Source organism: Leopardus geoffroyi, chromosome C1, assembly GCF_018350155.1.
Source record: "Leopardus geoffroyi isolate Oge1 chromosome C1, O.geoffroyi_Oge1_pat1.0, whole genome shotgun sequence".
In the NCBI taxonomy this organism is placed as follows: Eukaryota; Metazoa; Chordata; class Mammalia; order Carnivora; family Felidae; genus Leopardus; species Leopardus geoffroyi.
In genome coordinates, this window is record NC_059328.1 from 97161717 (window position 1) to 97184896 (window position 23180).

The window sequence follows — 23180 nt, forward strand, 5'->3', positions numbered from 1 at the left end:
ATGAAAAAAAAAAAAAAAAAAATCCAGAGGTCCATTTTGGATAGGATTAGGTTCAAGATACCTGTTAAATCTCTATACAGAAATGCCTAAAAGCAGGCAGTTGGATTTATAAGTCTGAAGTTCAGCAGAGAGATCTGGCCTGGAGATATAAATTTGAGAATCACCAGTTGATCAGCTATTTTAAAGCAATGGGGCTTGACAAGAGTACCTAGAGAAGAGAATCCAGGATCCAATCTTGAGGTAATCCAATATTCAAAGGTCACACAGAAGAAAAGATTGAAAAGGCCTGGCCAGTAAGAAATTCAAGAGAAAAAAGAAATTCAAGAGAAGAGAGTTAGACAATCATGTTTGCTCTCTGTGAGCTAACAAAGATGATCCCCAAATGGTGTACGTTCCTTCATTTCTTGGTACTTTAAACTCTTGAAGGAAGGGTAAAGCTAAGAACAGTAAGGTCTGCATTATCTAATAGCAAAAGCAGCAAAAAAACAAAACAAAACAAAAAAAACTTGTCATAATTTATTCCACCTCTCCAATTACCTTGCATGAGGTAAAGCAGTAGCAGCCAAACAAAGATTCTTAAAGAGGTAACCTGAATCCACCAATTGCTGAACAACGGGAAAAAGACAACTCGAACAAGCCCCTTTCGAGTCAGAGATGTCCATGGAATTTCAGGTTTGGCTTTGGCAAATGTTGAGCCTTTAAATATACAATAAAACAAAACATCAAACATTTACATATACTATAGTAATGCTTCCTTGTAACACTATATTAAAAACAGCTGAGAGTAAAAATCAACACATAACCAGTTCAGCTAAAAAGAATCCTCTCGGGGCGCCTGGGTGGCTCAGTCGGTTAAGCGTCCGACTTCGGCTCAGGTCATGATCTCACGGTCTGTGAGTTCAAGCCCCGAGTCGGGCTCTGTGCTGACAGCTCAGAGCCTGGAGCCTGCTTCAGATTCTGTGTCTCCCTCTCTCTCTTCCCCTCCCCTGCTCATGCTCTGTCTCTCTCTGTCTCAAAAATAAATAAAAACATTTAAAAAAAACAATAATAAAAAAAATAAAAAGAATCCTCTCAGATGTTCATTAAATATAACTCCTTGCCTCAATCACTAGGACAGGAGCTCAAAATAAATCAGGCTTACATGAATGTTATACAGCATATTTTTCTCGATTACACAACAGCAATTTCCAAGTTCATCCCTTTTTACCCTTATGGACACCATGTAATTTATATAGCTACACAGTACCAAAGCAAAGGGGAAAAAATCCTAAGGCCTGAATGAGGGAAGAATATTCCTTTTGGAGATTAAAGTACCATCATAAAGGGAAGATAATATCTAGCACCACTATGAAATAATATAATAATATACATAAGAAATGAGCCAAAGTTGGAACTCACCTCTGATTAAGTCCACGTCAATCAAGTCTGGTTTTATGTGACCCATCTTTTTTGGTTTGTTTTTGAAGCCCTAGAATAAAACAAAACAAAACCAGAGATAAGGCTAAAAAGCTCGTTTAAATACAAAAGGTAAACTCACATTTTTTTTTCTTTATATCTGACTCCCTTTTAATGGGGACACTTTAATCCTAATGTTCCTTAAAAGAACTTATCATTAATGTTTTAGTTTTTAGTTTATCAAGTAATGCAAAAAATATACTTTTACTACTTTTTAAAATGATCCAACAATAGGGCCACCTGGCTGGCTCAGGCGTACAGCATGTGACTCTTAATCTTGAGGTTGCAAGTTCAAGCTGCACATTGGGTGTGGAGCCTAGTAATGTTTTTTTTTTTTTTAAAAAAAAAAAAAGAAGAAGAAGAAAAGAAATTTTTTTAAAATAAATAAATAAATAAATAATCCAACAATGCCAAAGGATCAGTAAGTATAAAATAGCAGCCCCCTCATTACCCGCCCCCGCCCCTCCTCTCATCAAAAACAAATAACTTTCATCTTTTTTTTTTTTTTAACTTTCTCTTGGTATTTACTTCCATACTTCTAAATAATATGTTTAATAACTTTCATCTTTTTTTTTTAACTTTCTCTTGGTATTTACTTCCATACTTCTAAATAATATGTTTATACTGCCATTATTTCGTTTATTGATTCGAAAAATAATTTACCAATTCCTAATACAGCATGTAAGAATTTAGTTCTCTTATACAGCTAATCCCCACATCCTAACTTCCATCCCTGAAACATATACCCTTACAATATAGTTATAGTCATTTTTGATAAATCAGTAATCAATAGTTATAATATGATCATCATGAAATACTATTCCCTGTAAGCCATATTTTATATTTTTATTCATGGTCGGTTAAAATATTTATCATTTTCAAATACTCAAATGCCAGAAAATTAATCAAAGTCTTTTATTTCTTAAAAAGATTTTTTTTTTTTTTTTTTTTGGAAAGACCCTTCTCAGAACCTTCTATCTTCATGTTGTAATCAGATTAGTTGCTCTCCAGGCCTGCTGCACAGCTGACTGTAATGCAGGACTTCTCACTCTCACCGACAACCCCCTTCACCTCTGCGGTGAATCTCTAGCTCCTACACCTGTCTTCCTGAAGCACATCCTTCACATGCTTCCTGAGAAAGGGGTCACAGAAGATAACTTTTTTAATCCTTACATGTCTGAAAATGAATTCAGTCTACCCTTATGCCTAATTAAAGGTTACACTAGGTGTAGAATTCAAAGTTGTTAACAATTTTCCTTCAGGAATTAAGACGTTGTTCTGTTTTCTAGCTTCCAATGTTGCTGTTGCAAACTCCAGTGCATTTCTGATTCCTGATCCTTTGAGCATGAATTGTTTCTTTCCTCTGAATCTCCACTTTATTCATGGTGTTCAGAAATTTCAGAATGATGTGCCTTGATAGGAGTCTTTTACATCTATTGTGCTGAAAATCCCTTCTATACGGAAATCAATGTCTTTCAGCTTTAAGGAAGTTTTCCTACAATTTATTTTCATATTTCTTCCCTCTAAGACTTAACTTTCTCTTCTATTTTCTACCTCTTTTGTCTTTTTATTCTGCTTTCCAGAAATTTCCTCAAATTTCTCTATTAAATTTTTCATTTTGACTCTTTGGGTTCATTCCTTTCTATTCTCTTTTACTTTAGGGATTTAGTCAAATATCTAATAAACATTGGCTGTTTCCTTATTTACTAGAATGAGGTGCTGAAAACCTGACGGACTAAGTATTCTACTTCAAGGTTTATACCCAAGACAAATGTGTATGTATTTCACCAAATAATGTGTATAAAATGTTCATAGAAGAATTATTTGTAAGAGCCCCAAATTGGAAACTACCCATCAACACTCATATGTTGCCCATCAATAGCAGAATGGGTAATTGTAGTGTTGTGCTAAATAAACTATAATCATACAACGACATGAATGAATCTCACAAACATAACACTGAACAGAACACATTAGATTAAAAAATGTATGTACTGTATAATTTCATTTATATAAAGTTCAAAAAGGTAAAATTAATCTATAGCACTAGCAGTTGGGATACTGGTCTACCTCTGCTGGTAGCAGTGACTGGAACAGTATGTGAGGGAAGCTTCTATGGTACTGCTAATTATCCATCTCTTCATCTTAGTGCTTGTTACACGGTTACGTTCAGTTTGTGGAAATTCCTCAATCTGTACATTGAAAATTCTGTTATATACATATAAGTTATATCCATATTTCCTGAACACGTTTTACTTCAACAGAATTTTTTTTTTTTAATATAATTTATTGTCAAGTTAGCTAATATACGGTGTATACAGTGTGCTCTTGGCTTTGGGAATAGATTCCCATGATTCATCGCTTACATACAACACCCAGTGCTCATCCCAACAAGTGCCCTCCTCAATGCCCATCGACCGTTTTCCCCTCTCCCCAGCACCCCCAATCAACCCTCAGTTTGTTCTCTTATGTTCTCTTTGTTCTCTTATAAGAGTCTCTTGTGATTTGCCTCCCTCTCTGTTTGAAACTATTTTTTCCCCTTCCCTTCCCCCATGGTCTTCTGTTAAGTTTCTCCAGTTCCACATATGAGTGAAAATATATGATATCTTTCTCTGCCTGATTTATTTCACTTAGCATAATACCCTCCAGTTCCATCCACATTTCTGCAAATGGCAAGATTTCATTCTTTCTCATTGCCATGTAGTATGCCACTATATATATAAACCACATTTTCTTTATCCATTCATCAGTTGATGGACATTTAGGCTCTTTCCATAATTTGGCTATTGTTGACAGTGCTGCTGTAAACATTAGGGTACATGTGCCCCTATGAATCAGCACTCCTGTATCCTTTGGATAAATTCCTAGTACTGCTATTGTTGGGTCATAAGGTAGTTCTATTTTTAATTCTTTGAGGAACCTCCATTCTGTTTTCTAGAGCAGTTGCACCAGTTTGCATTCCCACCAACAGTGCAAGAGGGTTCCCGTTTCTCCACATCCTCGCCAACATCTATTTCCTGGGTTGTTAATTTTAGCCACTCTGACTGGTGTGAAGTGGTATTTCAATGTGGTTTTGATTTGTATTTCCCTGATGATGAGCAAATGTTGAGCATCTTTTCATGTATCTGTTGGGCATCTGGATGTCTTCTTTGGAAAGTGTCTATTCATGTCGTCTGCCCATTTCTTCACCGGATTATTTGTTTTTCAGGTACTGAGTTTGGTAAACTCTTTATAGATTTTGGATACTAACTCTTCATCTGTTATGTCTAGAAATTCTTTAAAATTTATTGGAAGCTCTGTGTTTATGAGCATAGCTTATAGATTTGGGGTTTCACTTCAGTGTAATCAACCAGCTAGTGGGAATCACCAAATGTCCAAATCACCAAATATCTGGAGGGATAGGAAGGCTACAGATTTCTGTGGTGGAAGTTCTGAGATTAAACCAATGTGGGGGGGGGGGTCACAATTCTGGTTTTAGTATGATTCTTCCCTGCTCTTCGCTGTCCACAGACCCTCTCCAATGAATTTTCTCAGAATACCAGTGGTCTCCTTCATAAGGGGCACTGTTGCCTGTCTTTAAGGGATTGATGAGAAGACTGGAGGTCCAACCTCTCTGTATACAAAGGTCATTTAATCCCCTATTTTTAGCCCTGTGGCTCACCTCTGCCTCACATAGAACCTTGGTGCATTCAAGTCCTAAGCCTCTGTGGGGAGCTTTGCAGGCCAACTGGCATTCTCCTATGCTCTTCTGACACTCTCTTCCATTCATTTTTTATCTTCCAAATATGTGTAGATTTCTCATTTGCTGAGACCTTCCTCTTCAATCTTTTTCCTTGACTTTGGGGAGGTACCCATTCTATACAACCCCTTTATGGATTCCTTTCATGTAACTTAGTGGTGATTCAGAAGGGAGAGATTATAAATATGTATGGCTAATCTACCACATTTAACCAAAAATCTAGTCCTAAACTTTTTTTCAGGGCATGAAGAAAGAATCCTTTCAGGGCCTTTATCATCTACCACCTCAAATTAAAGCAGCTTAATTTGTGATGTTATTAGACATATACTCATTTCTCCTAAAAGATAAAAATGCACGGACTTTTATAGAGTACTTGCTACATCTCCAAGTTTCTAATGTTTCTTAAATTAATCATTATTGCTCCAAAGGGATGGCATTTACTCAATTTTATTAACATATAGACAACAGTTTTTTACAGGAAAAACTCAGGGCTTAAAAACCCTAATAACCTTGCTGTATATTATGAATCAAAAGTAAGTTTGTGAATTATCTTTTGTGTTTTAAACTCCTGGTTTGCCTAAAAGTTTTATTTCACTACTTCAAAACTTTTAAAAGATGGATTTTAATTTCATAATCAACATATATAAATGCTAAACAAGTTTTAAAAATTAGGTATTTAACCTTTAAAATTAAAGTAAAAATTAAAGGTTACAGCCATTTGCTATTTCCCAATTTTAGACATTGAGCCAGTATTGATCTTCAGCTCTGTTTAACTAAATAAATGTAGTCATCTTTTTTGGGGGTGATGCAATGTTTCTAGCTTTTTTTAATAAATTAATTAATTTAGTTAGCATATAGTGCAATAATGATTTTGGGAGTAGAATCCAGTGATTCATCCCCTACATATAACACCCAGTGCTCATCCCAACAAGTGTCCTCCTTAATGCCCCTTGCCCATTTAGCCCATGCCCCCACCCACAACCCCTCCAGCAACCCTCAGTTTGTTCTCCATATTTAAGAGTCTCTCATGTTTTGTCCCCCTCCCTGTTTTTGTATTATTTTTGCTTCCCTTCCCTATGTTCATCTGTTTTGTACCTTAAATTCCACATGAGTGAAATCATATGGTATCTGTCTTTCTCTGACTTACTATGGTTAGCTTAATACCCTCTAGTTCCATCCACCCAAACAAGTGGATCCTATGTTTCTATATAACTCAACTACAAACTATAGATTTTACAGAAGAATGTTCTAAAACCTTAAATGTAATGAAATTAAATCTTGGAAGAAATCAAATTTTGAAAGTTAGACATTTCAGAGAAACAATCCTTTAAAAAACACATGCACTAATTTTTGAAATCTACATAATATTCATGGGAATAGTAATTATCTTGGCTATATTCAAAAGCAGAAATTAAAATTTCAAAAGGAAAAACATCACTGCATTGTATTCTAACGGACAAAGACCCTGTGGACACTTGCATCAGTACAATTCCAACTAAAGAAGCTTTAAGTGCCTTAACTTTAGAGGCAAATTAATTTTTCTGCTTCCTTTGCTTTTTAGACTTTTCACCTTTAACATTATAGAATTAGAATTAGCATTAACTGGAGGCAATTACCAAACTATGAAAAACTCCCTTAGCAACAGAAATACATTCATTCGTTCACTTAGTCAACAAATATTCAACATGTGCCTTTACGTGCCAGATACTCCACCTGAGCTAGGTATACAGCAATAAGTCAAAACATAGCTCTATCTTCAAAAAGTGTACACTATAGAATTAGACGATAAAGCCAACGTATGAGGGTTGCTCAGGAAAATGCCCCCTGAACCTCCCTTACCATTTTTTCTGTCCTAAAGGGAGAGAAGTCATTAATAAACTTATGACCCCTGTTCTTGAGAGACATGAGAAAGCCACCACAATCCTCTGTACTTGTTTATGCAGAGGAAGAATAAAAAAACACGTGCCATGCTTTTAGGATTTTTCTGCTTTATCCTACACATTCCATAGTATAGGATTTTTCTGCTTTATCCTACACTTTCCATAGTATAATACAGTAAGAGGAAACATGCACCAAGCTCTATTCTAAGCACTTTACATATACTTACATTAACTTGTTTAACTCATTTAATCCTCAGAACTGTCCTGTGAGACAGGTACCTCTGGTTACCCTTGCTTTACTGAGGAGGAGACCAGACACAGAGATTCTACCCCAGTCATTTTCCTTCCAAACCACATATCCTGCCCCTCATTAACTGGCACAAAATGCATTCCAAATCAATGTAGGGGGAGGATCTTTTGAGATCAAGCAAGACTGCTTGCCTCTGGAAGGTTCAGCGGGATTAAGCTCTGGGAGATGTGAGTGAATTTCCTTAGTGGATGCCATCTCTACCCTAAGAACCCGGGAGAAAGATCGCAGGAGAGAAGCAGGACAGCCCTGCCCTAGTTGCCAGAAAGGTGCTCTGGAAATTCTCTGCCCAGCCCCTGCTACAGCCTCTCCATCCGCTGCCCCCGACATAACTGTGCAACCCCGCCAAGGATCAGAACCACCTGACCAGTGGAGCTCCTCCTTTTAGGCAGAGGGACAGAAGTACTGGAGGCATTGCTGCAATATTGTTGGAACATTAATGTATTCAACAGGAAAAAAAAAGACAAGTGGAAACCCGATAACACATCTCCATCTTTTAGTGTTAAAATTTCCATCTTGTTGCCCGTGAGAGAATCAAATTACTTTATAGTCAGGCACAGAAGGAAGTCCCCCGATTTAAGGGCAGATGATGAACAACGAAACAACGACAAGGCAAGTACAGCACTACTGGAACATGCACGAAGGGCCGCTCGGTCAGATTTAGAAGTCAAAGAAAGATTTCGAAAAGAAAATAATACCTGACCTGAGACCTAAGGATGTGTGAGACTTTGGAAAGACAGACAAGGGGCATAGCACAAGGGAGAATTAAGGTAAGCAATAAGAGAAAACCCAGAAATAAGAGATAGCATGACAAAAACTTAGGAAAGTTCAAGAAAGCCAAAGGAGAGTGGAAGTGAAAAGGGGTAAAGGTAAGAACCCAGGCTGTGAAGATTATAACTTGTTAAGAGTGTGTATGTATTTTATAAGGGTACCAGGAAGTCAGGAAACAGCTTTAAATAGGAGAAAAACAATACCATTTATGTTAAAACAGGAACAAAGTAACCAGACGGTTTCAGTGATGTGACGGCTGAGGAGACACTGGGCAGAGAGAATAGAGTTTAAAAAAAAAAAAAAAAAAAAAGCTGTTCCAGTAATTTAGATGAAGAGTGGATAAACTACCTGTAAAAGGCCAGACGGCATTGTAGGCCTTGCGGACTCCACCATCTCTGTGGCGACTACTGACCTCAGCCACAATTGCACTACAGCTGACCAAGGCACAGACAATAAATATGTAAAACACAGAGGTCCGCAGTGCAGTGCTCCCGCGGATTTGGCCTGCAGGCAGCAGCGTGCAGACAGAGGAGTGCAAACAGATCAGTCCAGGGAATTAGAAACATAAATTGGGAAAAGTATTCATCGTCAAAAGTTTTAGAAGACAGAATCCAGAGGTCTTGGTAATCGAAAATGTGGGGTCAGTGGGAAGATGAAGCCACAGAAGAATTCAAACCCCAGCTTTGGCACTCCGGCTTCTCACAGGATGGAGAAGGCATGAGAAAGAACAGGACTGGGTCAAAGGAAGGAAGGTCACATTCTGCTCACACCCCACTCGCCAAGCTGGAAATCTGTGGGGCAGGGAAGGATTCTCCTCCCACAGGAAGGCACTGCAAGTCCCATGACAATAGGTGGAGACATAACAATGTTCTTACAGGTAGGGAACTGAATAATTAGGAGAACAAAGATAAGATAATACACATTTAAGTCTAGTGAACTCCAAAGTTCATGCCTAAATGTTGATGAGATTTGAGGGGTTTTGCTACTGGTATAAATAAAAGACAATGGCATATCCATAACCGTTCATATACCTCTATGTCTATCAAACTATCCATTTATCTCAAATGTATTACATATATACATCTATCTTATTACCCAAGGAAGTTCGTTTTCTCTTTTTTGGACAGGAAATTCTTCTAAATTAAATCTTTACTGCAATACTTATATGACGAGGCTAATAACAAAAAAATACCCTTCCTTACCCCTAAGTCCTAATTCCTCATTATTCTTTCTTATTTCTAAATAAGATGTGTACAGCGCTTTCATCGACTTTAGGTACTATCCATTCATTTCTTACCATTGTAGATGAGGAGACAGCTTTCTTAGCCTGTAAAGCGAGAATAATACATCTACTTCTATAGGATTGCAGTAAGGAAAGATCAGGAGTGTGTAGGTGGTGCTTAGGATAATGCCAGGCACATACTACACGCTAGGTATTAATGATGATTATTGTACTGCCGAACACACATACCCATGCCCTCGCAAACTATAGTTTCCCCCCAGATACAGTTTTACCCCAGTTTTAATTAAATCAGTGATTGATGTTTAGAGTGATGTGATTACATAAATATTGTTACTGGCTAAGCCAAGTAATCAATGATGACATCTCTTTTCTTAGAAATTTTGTTTGTCCTATAATTGTAACTGCCTCATTTTTTTTCTTTTTCCCCCTACTTTAACTGAGGTATAATTGACAAAAATTGTATATATTTAAGGTGTACAATGTGACATTTCCATATACATTGACATTGTGAATCAAGCTAATCAACATATCCAATCACCTCACATAGTTGCCATTTTTTTTTTGTATGCTAGGAATGCTTGATTTCCAATTCAAGTATATAATACAGTATTATTAACTATAGTCATCATGCTGTACATTAGCTCTCTGGAACTTATTTACCTTATGAGTAAAAGTTTGTACCTTCTGACCAACATCTCTCCATTTCCTCTATCTCTTAACACCTGGTGACTATTCTACTCTGTTTCTATGAGTCTAACTTGTTTACATTCCACATGTGAGATTGTGCAGTATTTGCTTTCTGTGTTTGGCCTGTTTCACTTTGCATAATGCTCTTCAGGTTCATCCATGTTACTGCAAATGGCAGGATTTCCTTTTTTTTTTTTTTTTTAAGATTGAGTAATATTCCATTATACACACACACACACAAATACATAACACATTTTCCTTATCAATTCATCCATCAATGAACACTTAGGTTGTTTTAATAGCTTGGCTACTATGAATAATACCATGAACATGGGGGTGCAGAGATCTCTTCAAGATAATGATTTTATTTCCTTTGGACAAATACCCTGAAAAGGGATATCTGGATCAAATGGTAGTTCTATTTTTAATTTTTTGAAAAGCCTCCATGACGTTTTCCATAATGGCTATACCAATTTACATTCCCACCAACAGTACATAAAAGTTACCTATTCTCTACATTCTCACCAACACTTAACTATTTTTTGACTTTATTTTTTTTTTAAGGTCACTTATTTATTTTGAGAGATAGAGGGGGAGGGGCAGAGAGAGAGAGAGGGAGAGCGGGAGAGAATTCCAAGCAGGCTTTGTACTATCAGCGCAGAACCCAGTGCAGGGCTTGAACTCATGAACCATGCATGAGATCATGACGTGAGCGAAAACCAAGAGTTGGATGCTTAACCGACTGAGCTACCCAGGCATCCCTTTTTTGACTTTCTGATAAGAGTCATCCTGGCAGGTAGGAGGTGATATCTCATTGTGGGTTTGATTTACATTTCCCTGATGACTCGTGATGCTAAACACCTTTTCATAAAGCCATTGGTAAATATATCTTCTTTGGAAAAATATCTGTTCAGGTCCTTTGTCTGTTTTTAATTGCATTACTTGTTTCTAACTATTGAGTTGTAGGAGTTCCTCTTATATTTTGAATATTAACCCCTTATCAGATATATGGTTTACAAATATTTTCTCCCATTCCACAGGTTGCCTTTATGCTTTGTTGATTGCTTCCTTTGCTAGGCAAAAACATTTTAGTTTGATGTAGTCCTACTTGTTACTTTTGCTTTTGTTGCCTGTATTTTTGTTGTCAGATCCAAAAAACTCATTGCCAAGACCAATGTCAAGGAAGTTTTCCCCTGCTTTCTTCTAGAAGTTATAAAGACTTACATTTAAGTCTTTAATTCATCTTGAGTTGATTTTTATGTATGGTATAAAGATCCAATATCATTCTTCTGCATGAGGGTACCTATCCAGCATATCCAGCTGTTTTCCCAGCATCATTTATTGAAGAGACTCCTTTTCCCATGGTATATTTTTAGCACCTTCACCAAAGATTAGTTGACTATGTACACATGGTTTTATTTCTGAGGTCTCTCTTTTGTCCCATTTATTCAGGTGTCTTTTATGCCAGTATCATAGTGTTTTGATTACTACAGCTTTGTAATAAAATTTGAAATCAGAAAGTGTGATGCCTCCAGCTTTGCTCTTAATTAATGCCTGTTTTAGCTATTTGGAGTTCCATATGAATCTTAGGCTTATTTTTTCTGCATCTGCAAAAAACGCCATGAGAATTTTGATAGATTGTTTTTAATCGGTAGATCCATTTGGGTAATACGGACATTTTAACAATATTAATTCTTCCAATCCATGAACATGAGATATCTTTCCATTTATTTGTGTCTTCTTCAGTGTCTTTCATCAATGTTTCATAGTTTTCAGTGTATAGATCTTTCACCTCTATAGTTAAATGTATTCCTAAATATTTTATTCTTTTGATGCTATTGTAAATGGAATTGTTTTCTTAATTTCTTTTTGAGTACTTCATTGTTAATTTACAAAATTTTTCATTTTCATTGTTTCATTTCATTTGATTTCTTCTTTGACCTATCAGTTGATCAAGAGTACACTGTTTAATTTCCACATATTTGTGAATCTTCTAGTTTTCCTCCTGTTATTGATTTCTAATTTAATACCACTGTGGTCAGAAAAGGTACCTGAAATATATTCAATCTTCTTAAATTTGTTAAGAGTTGTTTTACGACCTAACGTATGATCTATCCTGGGGAAGTTTCCATGTGTGCTTGAAGAGAATGTGCACTGCTGCTGCTATTGGACAGAATGTTCTTTCGATGTCTATTAGTTCTATATGGTCTATTCAAGTCCAATGTTTCCTTGCTGATTTTTCTCTCTGGATGATATATCCATTGCTGAAAGTAGGGTACTAAAGCTCCCAATGATTACTGTATCATTGTCTATTTCTCCCTTTCAGTCTATTTATATTTGCTTTATATATATGGGTGCTCCTACATTGGGTGCATCAATATTTATAAATGGTATATTCTCATTGTGTCTTGTTTTGATTGTTCTTAGTATAGAGAAATGCAACAGATTTCTATGTATTGATTTTGTATCCTGCAACTTTATTGAATTCATTTATTATCAATGTCTTTGGTGGAATCTTTAGGGTTTTCTAAATATGATAGAATATCATCAGCAAAAAGTAACAGTTTTACTTCTTCCTTTCTGATTTGGATGCCTTGTATTTCTTTTTCTTGCCTAATTGTTCTGGCTGGGACTTCCAATACTATGTTGAGTAAAAGTGAAAAAAAATGGGCATCCGGTCTTGTTCCTGATCTTAGAGGAAAAGCTTCCAGCTCTTCACCATTGAGAATAATGTTAGCTGTGGGCTGTGAGATCTTGCCTTTTGCAACAACACGGATGGCCCTTAGGGCATTATGCTAAGTGAAATAAGTCAGAGAAAGACAAATAACTTATGATCTATCTTAAATGTGGAATCTAAAAAAAACAAAACACGGGCGCCTGGGTGGCTCAGTTGGTTAAGCGTCCGACTTCAGCTCAGGTCATGATCTCACTGCTTGTGAGTTCAAGCCCCACATCAGGCTCTGTGCTGACAGCTCAGAGCCTGGAGGCTGCTTTAGATTCTGTCTCCCTTTCTGCCCATCCCTGGCTTGCACTCTCTCAAAAATAATTAAACATTTAAAAAAATTTTTTTTTAAATAAAAATAAGTAAATACAAATAAATAAATAAACAAAACAATACAAACAAACCAAGCTCATAGATACACAAAACAGATTGGTGGTTGCAAGAGCTGGGGGTAAGGGTGGGAGAAATGGGTTAACTGGATTTTTCTATTAGTTTAAATAAATGGAATAAAAATTAAAGGTAATGAGGAAACACTGGCCTCAAAAGACACATTAGATACGATGGACTTAACAGATATGTGCAGGACATCCCATCCACAAGCAACAGAATACACATTATCCAGTGTACATAAAAAATTCTCCAGGATAGGCCACAAGACAAGTCTAATAAAATTTAAGAAGAATGAAATTATGTATGTGGAGATTAAACAACGTACTAATAACCAATGAGTCAAAGAAGAAGTCAAAAGAGATATTTAAAACTTTGAGAACAAATGAAAATAAAAATACAACATACCAAAACTTAGGGGATGAAACAAAAGCAATCCTAAGAGGGAAGTTCACAGTAATAAATGCCAACCTACATTAGTAAAGAACCCTAACAAATTAACAACACTTTAACTTTACATCTCAAGAAACTAGAAAAGAGGAACAAGCAAGCTCAAAGTTAGTAGAAGGAAACAGCAAATATCAGAGCAGAAATAAATGAAATAGAGACTAAAAAGATAATAGAGAAGATCAATAAACCCAGAGCTAGTTTCTTTTAAAAGATAAACAAAATAAACCTTCAGCTAAGCTAGACTTACCAAGGTGGGGGCAGGGGTGAGAGGACTCAAATAAACAGAACCAGAAATGAAAGAGGAGATGTTACAACAGATACCATAAGAGAAAAGGATCAAAAAAAAAAAAAAAAAAAAAAAAAAAAAAAAACCTAACATGAACAATTATATGCCAACAAATTGGGCAGCCTAAAAGGATAAACTCCTAGAAACACAACCTCCCAAAACTGAATCAGGAAGAAATAGAAAATTTGAACAGACTGATTAATAGTAAGGAGACTGAATCAGTAATCAAAATCCTCCCAGTCAAAAAAAATTCCTGTAGGGGCACCAGGGTGGCTTGGTCAGTTGAGCATCCGACTCTTGGTTTCGGCTCAAGTCATGATCTCACAGTTCATGAGTTCAAGCCCCACATCAGGCTCTACGCTGATGGCATGGAGCCTGCTTGGGATTCTCTCTCTCTCCCTCTCTCTGCCCTTCCCCTACTCATGCTCTCTCTCTCTCAAAATAAATAAACTTAAAAAATATTATACATTAAAAAAAAATTCCTGTACCAGATGGCTTCACTAGTAAATTCTACCTACCAAATATTCAAAGAATTAATACCAATCCTTCTCAAACTCTTTCAAAAATTAGAAGAGGTGGGGAATGCTACCAAACTCATTTTATGAGGCCAGCATTACCGTAATACTAACACCAGACAAGGACACTACAAGAAAATAATAGGCCAATATCCCTGATAAACATAGATACAAAAATTCTCAGAAAAAATATTAGCAAACTGAATTCAACAATAAATCAAAAGGATCATACACCACAACCAAGTGGGATTTATTCCAGGGATGCAAGGATGGTTCAACATCCACAAATCAATGTAATATATGACATTGACAAAATTAAAGATCAAAATGATACTATCATCTCAACAGATGCAAAAAAAAAAAGCATCTGACAAAATTCAACATCCATTTATGATAAAAACTCTCAACAAAGTGGGTATAGAGGAAATGTACCTCAACATAATAAAGGCCATATATGGCAAGCCTCATTTTCTCACTCAATTTTCTGCATATACATTACTAATTCATCTTGAAACTCCCTATAAGTGTTACAAATCTGCTCCAAATATGCTAAAACACAACAAATACCAGTTTCTTTCTTTCCCCCTGGAAGATGTCTGTATCACAGTTTTCTGTCCTCTTGCTTCTTTCTGGGCTCATTGCTTTCTAGGCCTGATATAAACTGCCATCCTGGGACACCTCTTAATTATCCTGGAATTCCCTTAACCTCTCTCTGTGCTGGCTATCCTGTTTCCTGGTACTATGGATTCCCCTTTTATGGGTTACTCATTTCATTCTAATACACTACATGTCTTCCCATGCTTTCTGAAAGGGGACATGAAGTTTTGAAACTCTGAAGACCTGAATATATCTTCATGTGGTGCCTTATACTTGGTTAATAAACTCAGCATAAAAACCCCCATAGTATGGGGTTCAAAGCGCATCCAGGTTGTTGTACACATCCACACCAGGAAGGTGATGCACCCCAACTCCACAGGGACAGAAGCTCCTATGCTCTGGATCCTCCCAGACCTTGCCCTCTGTATCTCTTTATCTGGCTGTTCATCTGCATCCGTTATGATATCCTTTATTAAACTTGTGAATCTAAGTAAGTGTTTCTGAGTTCTGTAAGCCACCCTAGCAAATTAATCAACCTGAGGAGCAGATCATGGGAACCTGATTTGTAGCCAAGTAGGACAGAAAGTTGTGGGGAACCTGGGGACCTACTACTTACGACTGGTATCCAAAGTGGGACTGAGCCTTTAATGTGTGGGAGCTGACACTATCTCTAAGTAGACAGTGTCAGAGCTGAGTTAAATTGTAGGACTCCTGGGTGGTTTCAGGGAGAAGTGCATGGTGTTGGGGAAAACTTCCACATGGTTGGTGACACAGCAAAGTGTTTGCTGTGAGAATAGTAAAAGAGACTCACAGGAGAAACAAGGTAGACTTTAATTAAGTTCTGAAATATGATACTGCTCCTTACTAAAGGTGTTAATCACTCAAAAGATCCTTTCAGCAACATAAGAAAGGCCATCTATGACAAACCCACAGCTCATATCATATCAGCAGTAAAAAGCTGAAAGCTTTCCTTCTAAGATCAGGAACAAGACAAGGATGTCCCCTCTCACCACTTTTATTCAACACAGTACTGACTGGACCCCCTAGCTGTGGCAATCAGACAAGAAAAAGAAATAAAAGGCATCCAAATTGGTAAGGAAGGAGTAAAACCATCCTTATTTGAAGATTACATAATATTATATCTAGAAAACCCTAGACTCTGCCCAAAACTATTAGAATAAATGAATTCAGTAAAGTTGTAGGGCATAAAGTTAACATACAAAAATTTGTTGCATTTCTCTCTACCAATAACTACTACAGAAAGAGAAATTTTAAAACAAACTCACTGTTGATTTCATCAAAAAGAATAAAATACCTAGGAACAAATTTAACCAAGGAGGTGAAAGACCTGTATTCAAAAACTTTTAAGCCACTGATTAAAGAAACTGAGGATGACACAAATAAATGAACAGATATGCCATGGCTCACGAATTGGGATAGTACTGTTAAGATGTCCATACTATCCAAAGCAATCTATGGATTCAGGGCAATCCCAATCAAAATAGCAATAGCATTTTTCACAGAACCTGAAAAAACTAATCCTAAAATTTGTATGGAGCCCCAAAAGACCTCAGATAGCCTAAGCAATCTTGAGAAGAAAACCAAAGCTGGAGGTATCAGAATACCAGATTTCAAAGTATACTACAGAGCTGTAGTCATGAAAACAGTATGGTTCTGGCACAAAAACAAACCATAGATCAATGGAACAGAATAGAGGGCCTAGAAATAAACCCACACTTGTATGGTCAATTCATCTACAACAAAGGAAGCAAGACTACACAATGAGAAAAAGAGTCTCTTCAATAAATGGTTAGGGAAAACTGCACAGCTACAGGCAAAAGAATTTAACTCGACCACTTTCTTCCACCACATCCAAAAATAAACTCAAAATGCATTAAAGACCTAAATATATGACCTGAAACCATAAAACTCGTAAAAGAAAACATAAGCGGTAAACTCTTAGACACTGGTCTTAGCAACATACTTATTAATATGTCTCCTCGGGCATGGACAACAAAAGCAAAAATAAACAGGGGGACTACACCAAAATAAAAAGCTTTTGCTCAGTGAAGGAAACCATCAACAAAATGAAAAAGCAACTTACTGAATGGGAGACAATATCTGCAAATAATATATTCAATAAGGGAATAATATCCAAAATATATAAATAACTCACAGAATTCAATACCAAAAAATTAATAAAATCCAATTAAAAAATGGGCAGAGAAACTAAATAGGCATTTTTCCAAATACATATACAGATGGCCAATAGACACATGAAAAGATGTTCAAAATCACTGATTACCGGGGAAGCAAATCAAAACCACAATGAGATGTCATCTCACACCCGTCAGAATGGCTAGTATCAAAAAGACGAAATAATAGGGGTTGGCAAAGTTGTGGAGAATAGGGAACCCTTGTGCAATGTTTGTGGACATGCAAACTGGTGCGGTCACTACTACTACAGAAAACAGTATAGAGGTTCCTCAGAAACTAAGGAGAAATTCCATCCAATCCAGCAATTCTATTTCTGGGTGTATACCTGAAGAAAACAAAAACACTAATTCAAAAAAAGATATATGCAACCGTATGTTTGCTACAGTGTTACTGAGAACAGCCTAGATATGGAAGCAACCTAAGTGTCCACTGATAGCTGCATGAATAGATATGGTAAATACATACAATGGAATATTAGTGAGCCATAAAAAAAAAAAAAAAAAATGAAATACTGCCATTTAGGGCAACATGGATGGACCTAGAGCTAAGTGCAGTTAAGTCAGACAAAGAGAAATACATGACTTCACTTATGTGTAGAATCTAAAGAACAAATGGACAAACAAATTACAGAAAGAGACTTACAAATACAGAGGATAAATGGGGGTTGCCAGAGGAAAGGAGGATTGGGGCTGGGCAAAACAGGTGAGGGGGATTAAAAGGTACAAACTTCCAGTTATAAAACGAGTAAGTCCCGGGGATGTCAAGTACAGCATAGTGAATACAGTCAAGAATATCATACTTTTATGGTGACAAATGCTAACTGCACTTACCATGGTGCATTTTATAATGTATACAAACGTCAAATCAGTGTGTAACACACCTATAACTAATATAGATATTTTTAAAAATTGTTCCAATTTGGAAATGTGTGTATTTAAGTTCTGGTAAAGGTATTATTTATTTGATAATTTCTTCCCCTCCATGTCTTTCCTTTTTTCTGGAACATCTATTAGCGTCAGGCTTCCATTATGAACTGTACTCACTTTCCTATTTTCTTTTTTTTTTTTAATTTTTTTAACATTTATTTATTTTAGAGATAGAGAGAGAAACAGTATGAGTGGAAGAGGGGCAGAGAGAGAGGGAGACACAGAATCTGAAGCAGGTTCCAGGTTCCAAGTTGTCAGCAAAGAGCCCGATTGGGGCTCAAACTCACAAACTACTAGATCATGATGTGAGATGAAGTCAGATGCTTAACTGACTAAGCCACCCAGACTCCCGTCTATTGTCTTTTTCCTTCTTTTTTTTTTTTTTTTTTTTTTTTTGTATAATTTTTCAGAGAAATAGCTGCAAATTTACCTTCCAACTTTTCTACTAAACTTATTGGTTACTTTTGCTTTCTGGTTCTCTTACTTTTTCATCCTCAGTCCATTTTTCCTTTTTCTTTTCTTTTTTTTTTTTTTTAAAGTATACAGTTCTTTATATATATTAATTATATCTTTAAAAATAGCATTCTTATGATTCCTTTGTCATTTCTTTTATCTCTTTCCTTCTTTTTCTTTAGGTCTCAAATATTTGATGATCTTCAACATTACATTTAAAAGTAAGGGACGCCTGGGGGGCTCAGTCAGTTAAGCATCCAACTTCAGTTCAGGTCATGATCTTGAGGTTTGTGGGTTCGAGTCCTGCATCAGGCTGTCCAATCTCAGCACAGAACCTGCTTTGGATCTTCTGTCTCCCTCTGTCTCTACCCCTCCTGTTCCCTTTCTCTTTCTCTCTCAAAAATAAACAAACATTAAAAAAAAAAAAAAAAGTGAGGCACTAACATGCTGAATGTGAGCTCAGTGTGCAAAGGGTGAAGCTTGTTAAACAGCAGGCCTCACCATAAACAGCCATTTCATTTCCAGTATCTTTAGGTCTTCTTAGCTGGCCAGTTTCTGCAAAAGGCAATCCAAGTCTTCTGTTGGAGATTATAAACCAGGCCACCAGACTTCTACTTAATCTCCATTATTAGTGCAGTATTTCACACCACTCTAACTTTGTGTCTGGTGTTCCAGAATCCAGAACTTCTCTGGCTCAGCCTCTCCAGAAAGCAAGCTTCAATCCAACCTTCTGTCAGGGGAAGATAAGGGTATCTACATGACCATGTAGAATAAGGAAAATGATCTGGGGACAAATCGACTGACACTTATAAATAAGCTCAAACAATCCAGTTCCACCTCATTAATTCCTAAGTCTTTTAGAAATTAAATAGAGGAGTTTTCAACAGAAAGCTCACTTGTTTCCTACTGGCATTCCCTATTACAGACACTTACATTTTTACTTTCTTCACTTTCCAACTTTCAAACTTGTGTTAATAGCTCTGACTTATAGTCTTCTCTCCCATTCTTTTAAACCTTGAGGGCTGATATCTTTTTCTTATTCATTATAATTAAAAAAAAATTTTTTTTTAATGTTTGTTTATTTTTGAGAGAGAGACAGAATACAAGCAGGGGAGAGGCAGAGAACCTCTGAAGGAGGCTCCAGGCTCCGCGCTGTCAGCACAGAGCCCAACGGAGAGCTCGAACCCATGAACCATGAGATCATGACCTGAGCTGAAGTTGGGCACTTAACTGACTGAGCCACCCAGGTGCCCCTTATTCATTGTAATTTTAGAGGGATTTCAGAAGAAATCAGATGGGGATCAAGGCACATATTTAAATCATCATCTTCAATGAGGAATCTCATCTGTCATGTCCCTACCATCCAGCTCAAGAAATAAAACATTACAAACACAGTTGAAGTCACTTTTGTGTTTATGATTATTAGCCTTTTAAAATTTTGTAGGCATAAAAATAAAAATATTCTAGGTATAAAATCGTATCATTTTCAAACACTGAGTTTCATTATTCTAATATTAATTAGGAAAAAAAAATCAAAGAGTAAACTAATAATGCAGGGGCACCTGGGTGGCTCAGTCAGTTAAAGCATCCGACTTCGGCTCAGGTCATGATCTCGCAGTTCACGGGTTCGTGCCCCGTGTCAGGCTCTGTGCTGACAGCTCAGAGCCTGGAGCCTGCTTCAGATTCTGTGTCTCCCTCTCTCTCTCTACCCCTCTCCTGCTTGCACTCTGTCTCTCTCTGTCTCAAAAATAAACATTAAAAAAAATTTTTTTAATAAAAAAAAATAATGCAAAGAGATACATGCACCCTGATATTTATAGTAGCATTACGTACAATAGCCAAATCATGGAAACAGCCCAAGTGTCCATCAACTGATGAATGGATAAAGAAGATGTGGCATATGTGTGTATATATATATATATATACACAATGGAATATTACTCAGCCCTATAAAAGAATGAAATCTTGCTATTTGCAACAACATTGATGGAGCTAGAGAATATTATGCTAAGTGAAATATGTCAAAGAAAGACAAATACCATATGATTTCATGGTAGTCATGAAGTCATGTGGACTTTAAGAAAACAAAACAGATGAACAAAGGGGAAAAAAAAGAAAGAGAGAGATAAACCAAGAAATAGACTCTTAACTATATAGAACAAACTGATGGTTAACAGTGGGGAGGTGGGTGAAGGGATGGGTTAAATCAGGGATTAAGGAGGGTGCTTGTGATGAGCACTGGATGATGTATGAAAGTGTTGAGTCACTATATTGTACACCTGAAACTAATATTATATATGTTAACTAAATAGAATTTAAAACTTAAAAAAAATTTTAAATAAGTGCACCTGGGGGTGCCTGGGTGGCTCAGTCGGTTGAGTGTCCGACTTCGGCTCAGGTCATGATCTCGTGGTCTGTGAGTTCGAGCCCCGCGTCAGGCTCTGTGCTGACAGCTCAGAGGCTGGAGCCTGTTTCAGATTCTGTGTCTCCCTCTCTCTCTGCCCCTCCCCCACTCATGCTCTGTCTCTCTCTCCCTCTCTGTCAAAAATAAATAAACATTAAAAAAAAAAAAATAAGTGCACCTGGGTGGCTCAGTTAAGCGCCCGACTTCAGCTCAGGTCATGACCTCACAGTTCATGGGTTCAAGCCCCTTGTGGGGCTCTGTGCTGACAGCTCAGAGCCTGGAGCCTATTTAGAATTGCATCTCCCTTTCTCTCTGCCCCTCCCCCACTTGTATGCACGTATGCACTCTCTCTCAAAAATAAACATTAAATTTTTTCTTATTTTTAAATAAAAAATAAATACAAAGAAAAAACAATATTAATTAGAATGCTCATCTTAGCAAATATATCCCAAGGGATATGGGAGTGACTAAGGTGAGCTTCATCACTGAAAATAATGTTAGACCTTAAATTCAATATATTCTCCCAATTAAGAAATTTTAGAAGACAATTGTCATTGGGAATATGTATGAAATTCTTGTGTATAACATTATGATTTCTCCTATTTTTTTTCTATTGGTGTGACTTAAGAAAATAGCTATATTGAGATATAATTCACATATTATAAAACTCACCCATTTTTAGGTGTGTAGTTTTAGTAATTAATGAACTTAGAGTTCTAGCGTATTTATATAGTCATGCAACTATCATCACATTCAAGCTTAAGAACATTTCCATCAACTCAAAAGTAAGAATGGCAATAAGTCTCTGTTCCTATCCCCCAGCCACAGGCAACCACTAATCTGCTTTCTAATCTATAGATTTGCCTTTGTAGAAATTTCACATAAACTGAATTACACAATATATAGTCTTTTGTGTCTGGTCCCTTTCACATAGCATAACATTTTTGAGGTTCATCTATGTTGTAACATGTATTAATAGTTTTGGGGGTTTGTTTATTTTGAGAAAGAGAGAGAGAGAGAAAGAACACACATGCACGCGTGAGTGTGTGAACAGGGGAGAGGCACTGAGAGAGAGGGAGAGAGAGAATCCTAAGGAGGCTCTGCACTGATAGCACAGAAGCCTACGCTGGGCTCGATCTCACAAACCATGACACTTAACCAACTAAGCCACCCAGGCTTCCCTATATTAATAGTTTTAACTGAGTTGTATCCCATTGCATAGCTATAACACATTTGTTTATCCACCTACCAATTGATAGACATTTGGACTTTTTTCTAGCTTTTGGCGATTATGAACAGTACTGCTATGAACATTTGCATGTGCTCGTTTTTATTTTTCCTGGATAGATCCCCAGGAGTGGAAATGGAAATGCTAGGTCATATGTGAAGTACAGGTTTAATTTTTTAAGAAACCACCAAACTATTTTCCACTTTCCATTTCCACCAGCATTGTATAAGCATTCTAATTCCTGCATGCCAGTCTAACAAGTTAATGGTAGTATCTCCCTATGGTTTTAATTTGTACTTCCCTAATGACTAATAATGTTGAGCATCTTTTCTTGTGCTCATTAACCATTCATATGCTTTCTTTGGTGAAATATCTACTCAAGTATTTTGCCCATTTTTATATTGGCTTTTTGTTGAGTTGTTTTCTTACTGAGTTGTAAGAGTTCTTTATATATTATACAAACACTGTATTATATATACACACACACACACACGCACGTTATATATATGTATAATATTTTCTCCCAGCATATGGCTCGCTTTCATTTTTCAGTGGGATATTCTGAAGATAAATTTAAAATTTTTATGAAGCCCAACTTATCAATCTTTCCTTTATAGATATGTTTTTAAGAAATCTGTCCTATTCCAAGGTCACAAAGATCTTCTATCTTTTCTTCTAGAAAATCTATACTTTAGTTTTTACAGTTAAGCGTATGGTCCATTTTAATTGGTTTTTGTGTCTGATGTGAGGTAAAAATCAAAGCTCATTTTTATACATGTGGATATCCAATTGTTCCAGTGCAATTTGTTGACAACACTATCATTTCTCCCTTGAAATGCTTTGGCATCTTTGTCAAAAACCAACTTATCAAAACCATAAGGATTTATTTCTAGATACTCTATCCTGTTGCATT

At 36.6% G+C, this 23180-nt stretch overlaps 1 protein-coding gene across 17 annotated transcripts in view; it reads right to left on the reverse strand.

The window, feature by feature from the left end:
- The window catches only part of PHTF1 (putative homeodomain transcription factor 1), a 91780-nt gene that overhangs the window by 61187 nt on the left and 7413 nt on the right, over nt 1–23180 (reverse strand). For 8 of the 17 annotated variants that reach the window (XR_006712623.1, XR_006712621.1, XR_006712625.1 and 5 more), the window contains 4 exons: nt 9450–9479; nt 1399–1468; nt 538–696; nt 209–286 (listed from right to left, as the gene is read on the reverse strand). Coding sequence is in view for 6 of the 17 variants with exons in the window: in XM_045478695.1 (XP_045334651.1) it covers nt 209–286; nt 538–696; nt 1399–1468; nt 9450–9479 (337 nt within the window). In the remaining 11 variants the exon portion in view is untranslated. The remainder of the gene's footprint in view (nt 1–208; nt 287–537; nt 697–1398; nt 1469–9449; nt 9480–23180) is intronic. The other 9 variants (XR_006712629.1, XR_006712628.1, XR_006712627.1 and 6 more) reach the window with 3 other exon arrangements.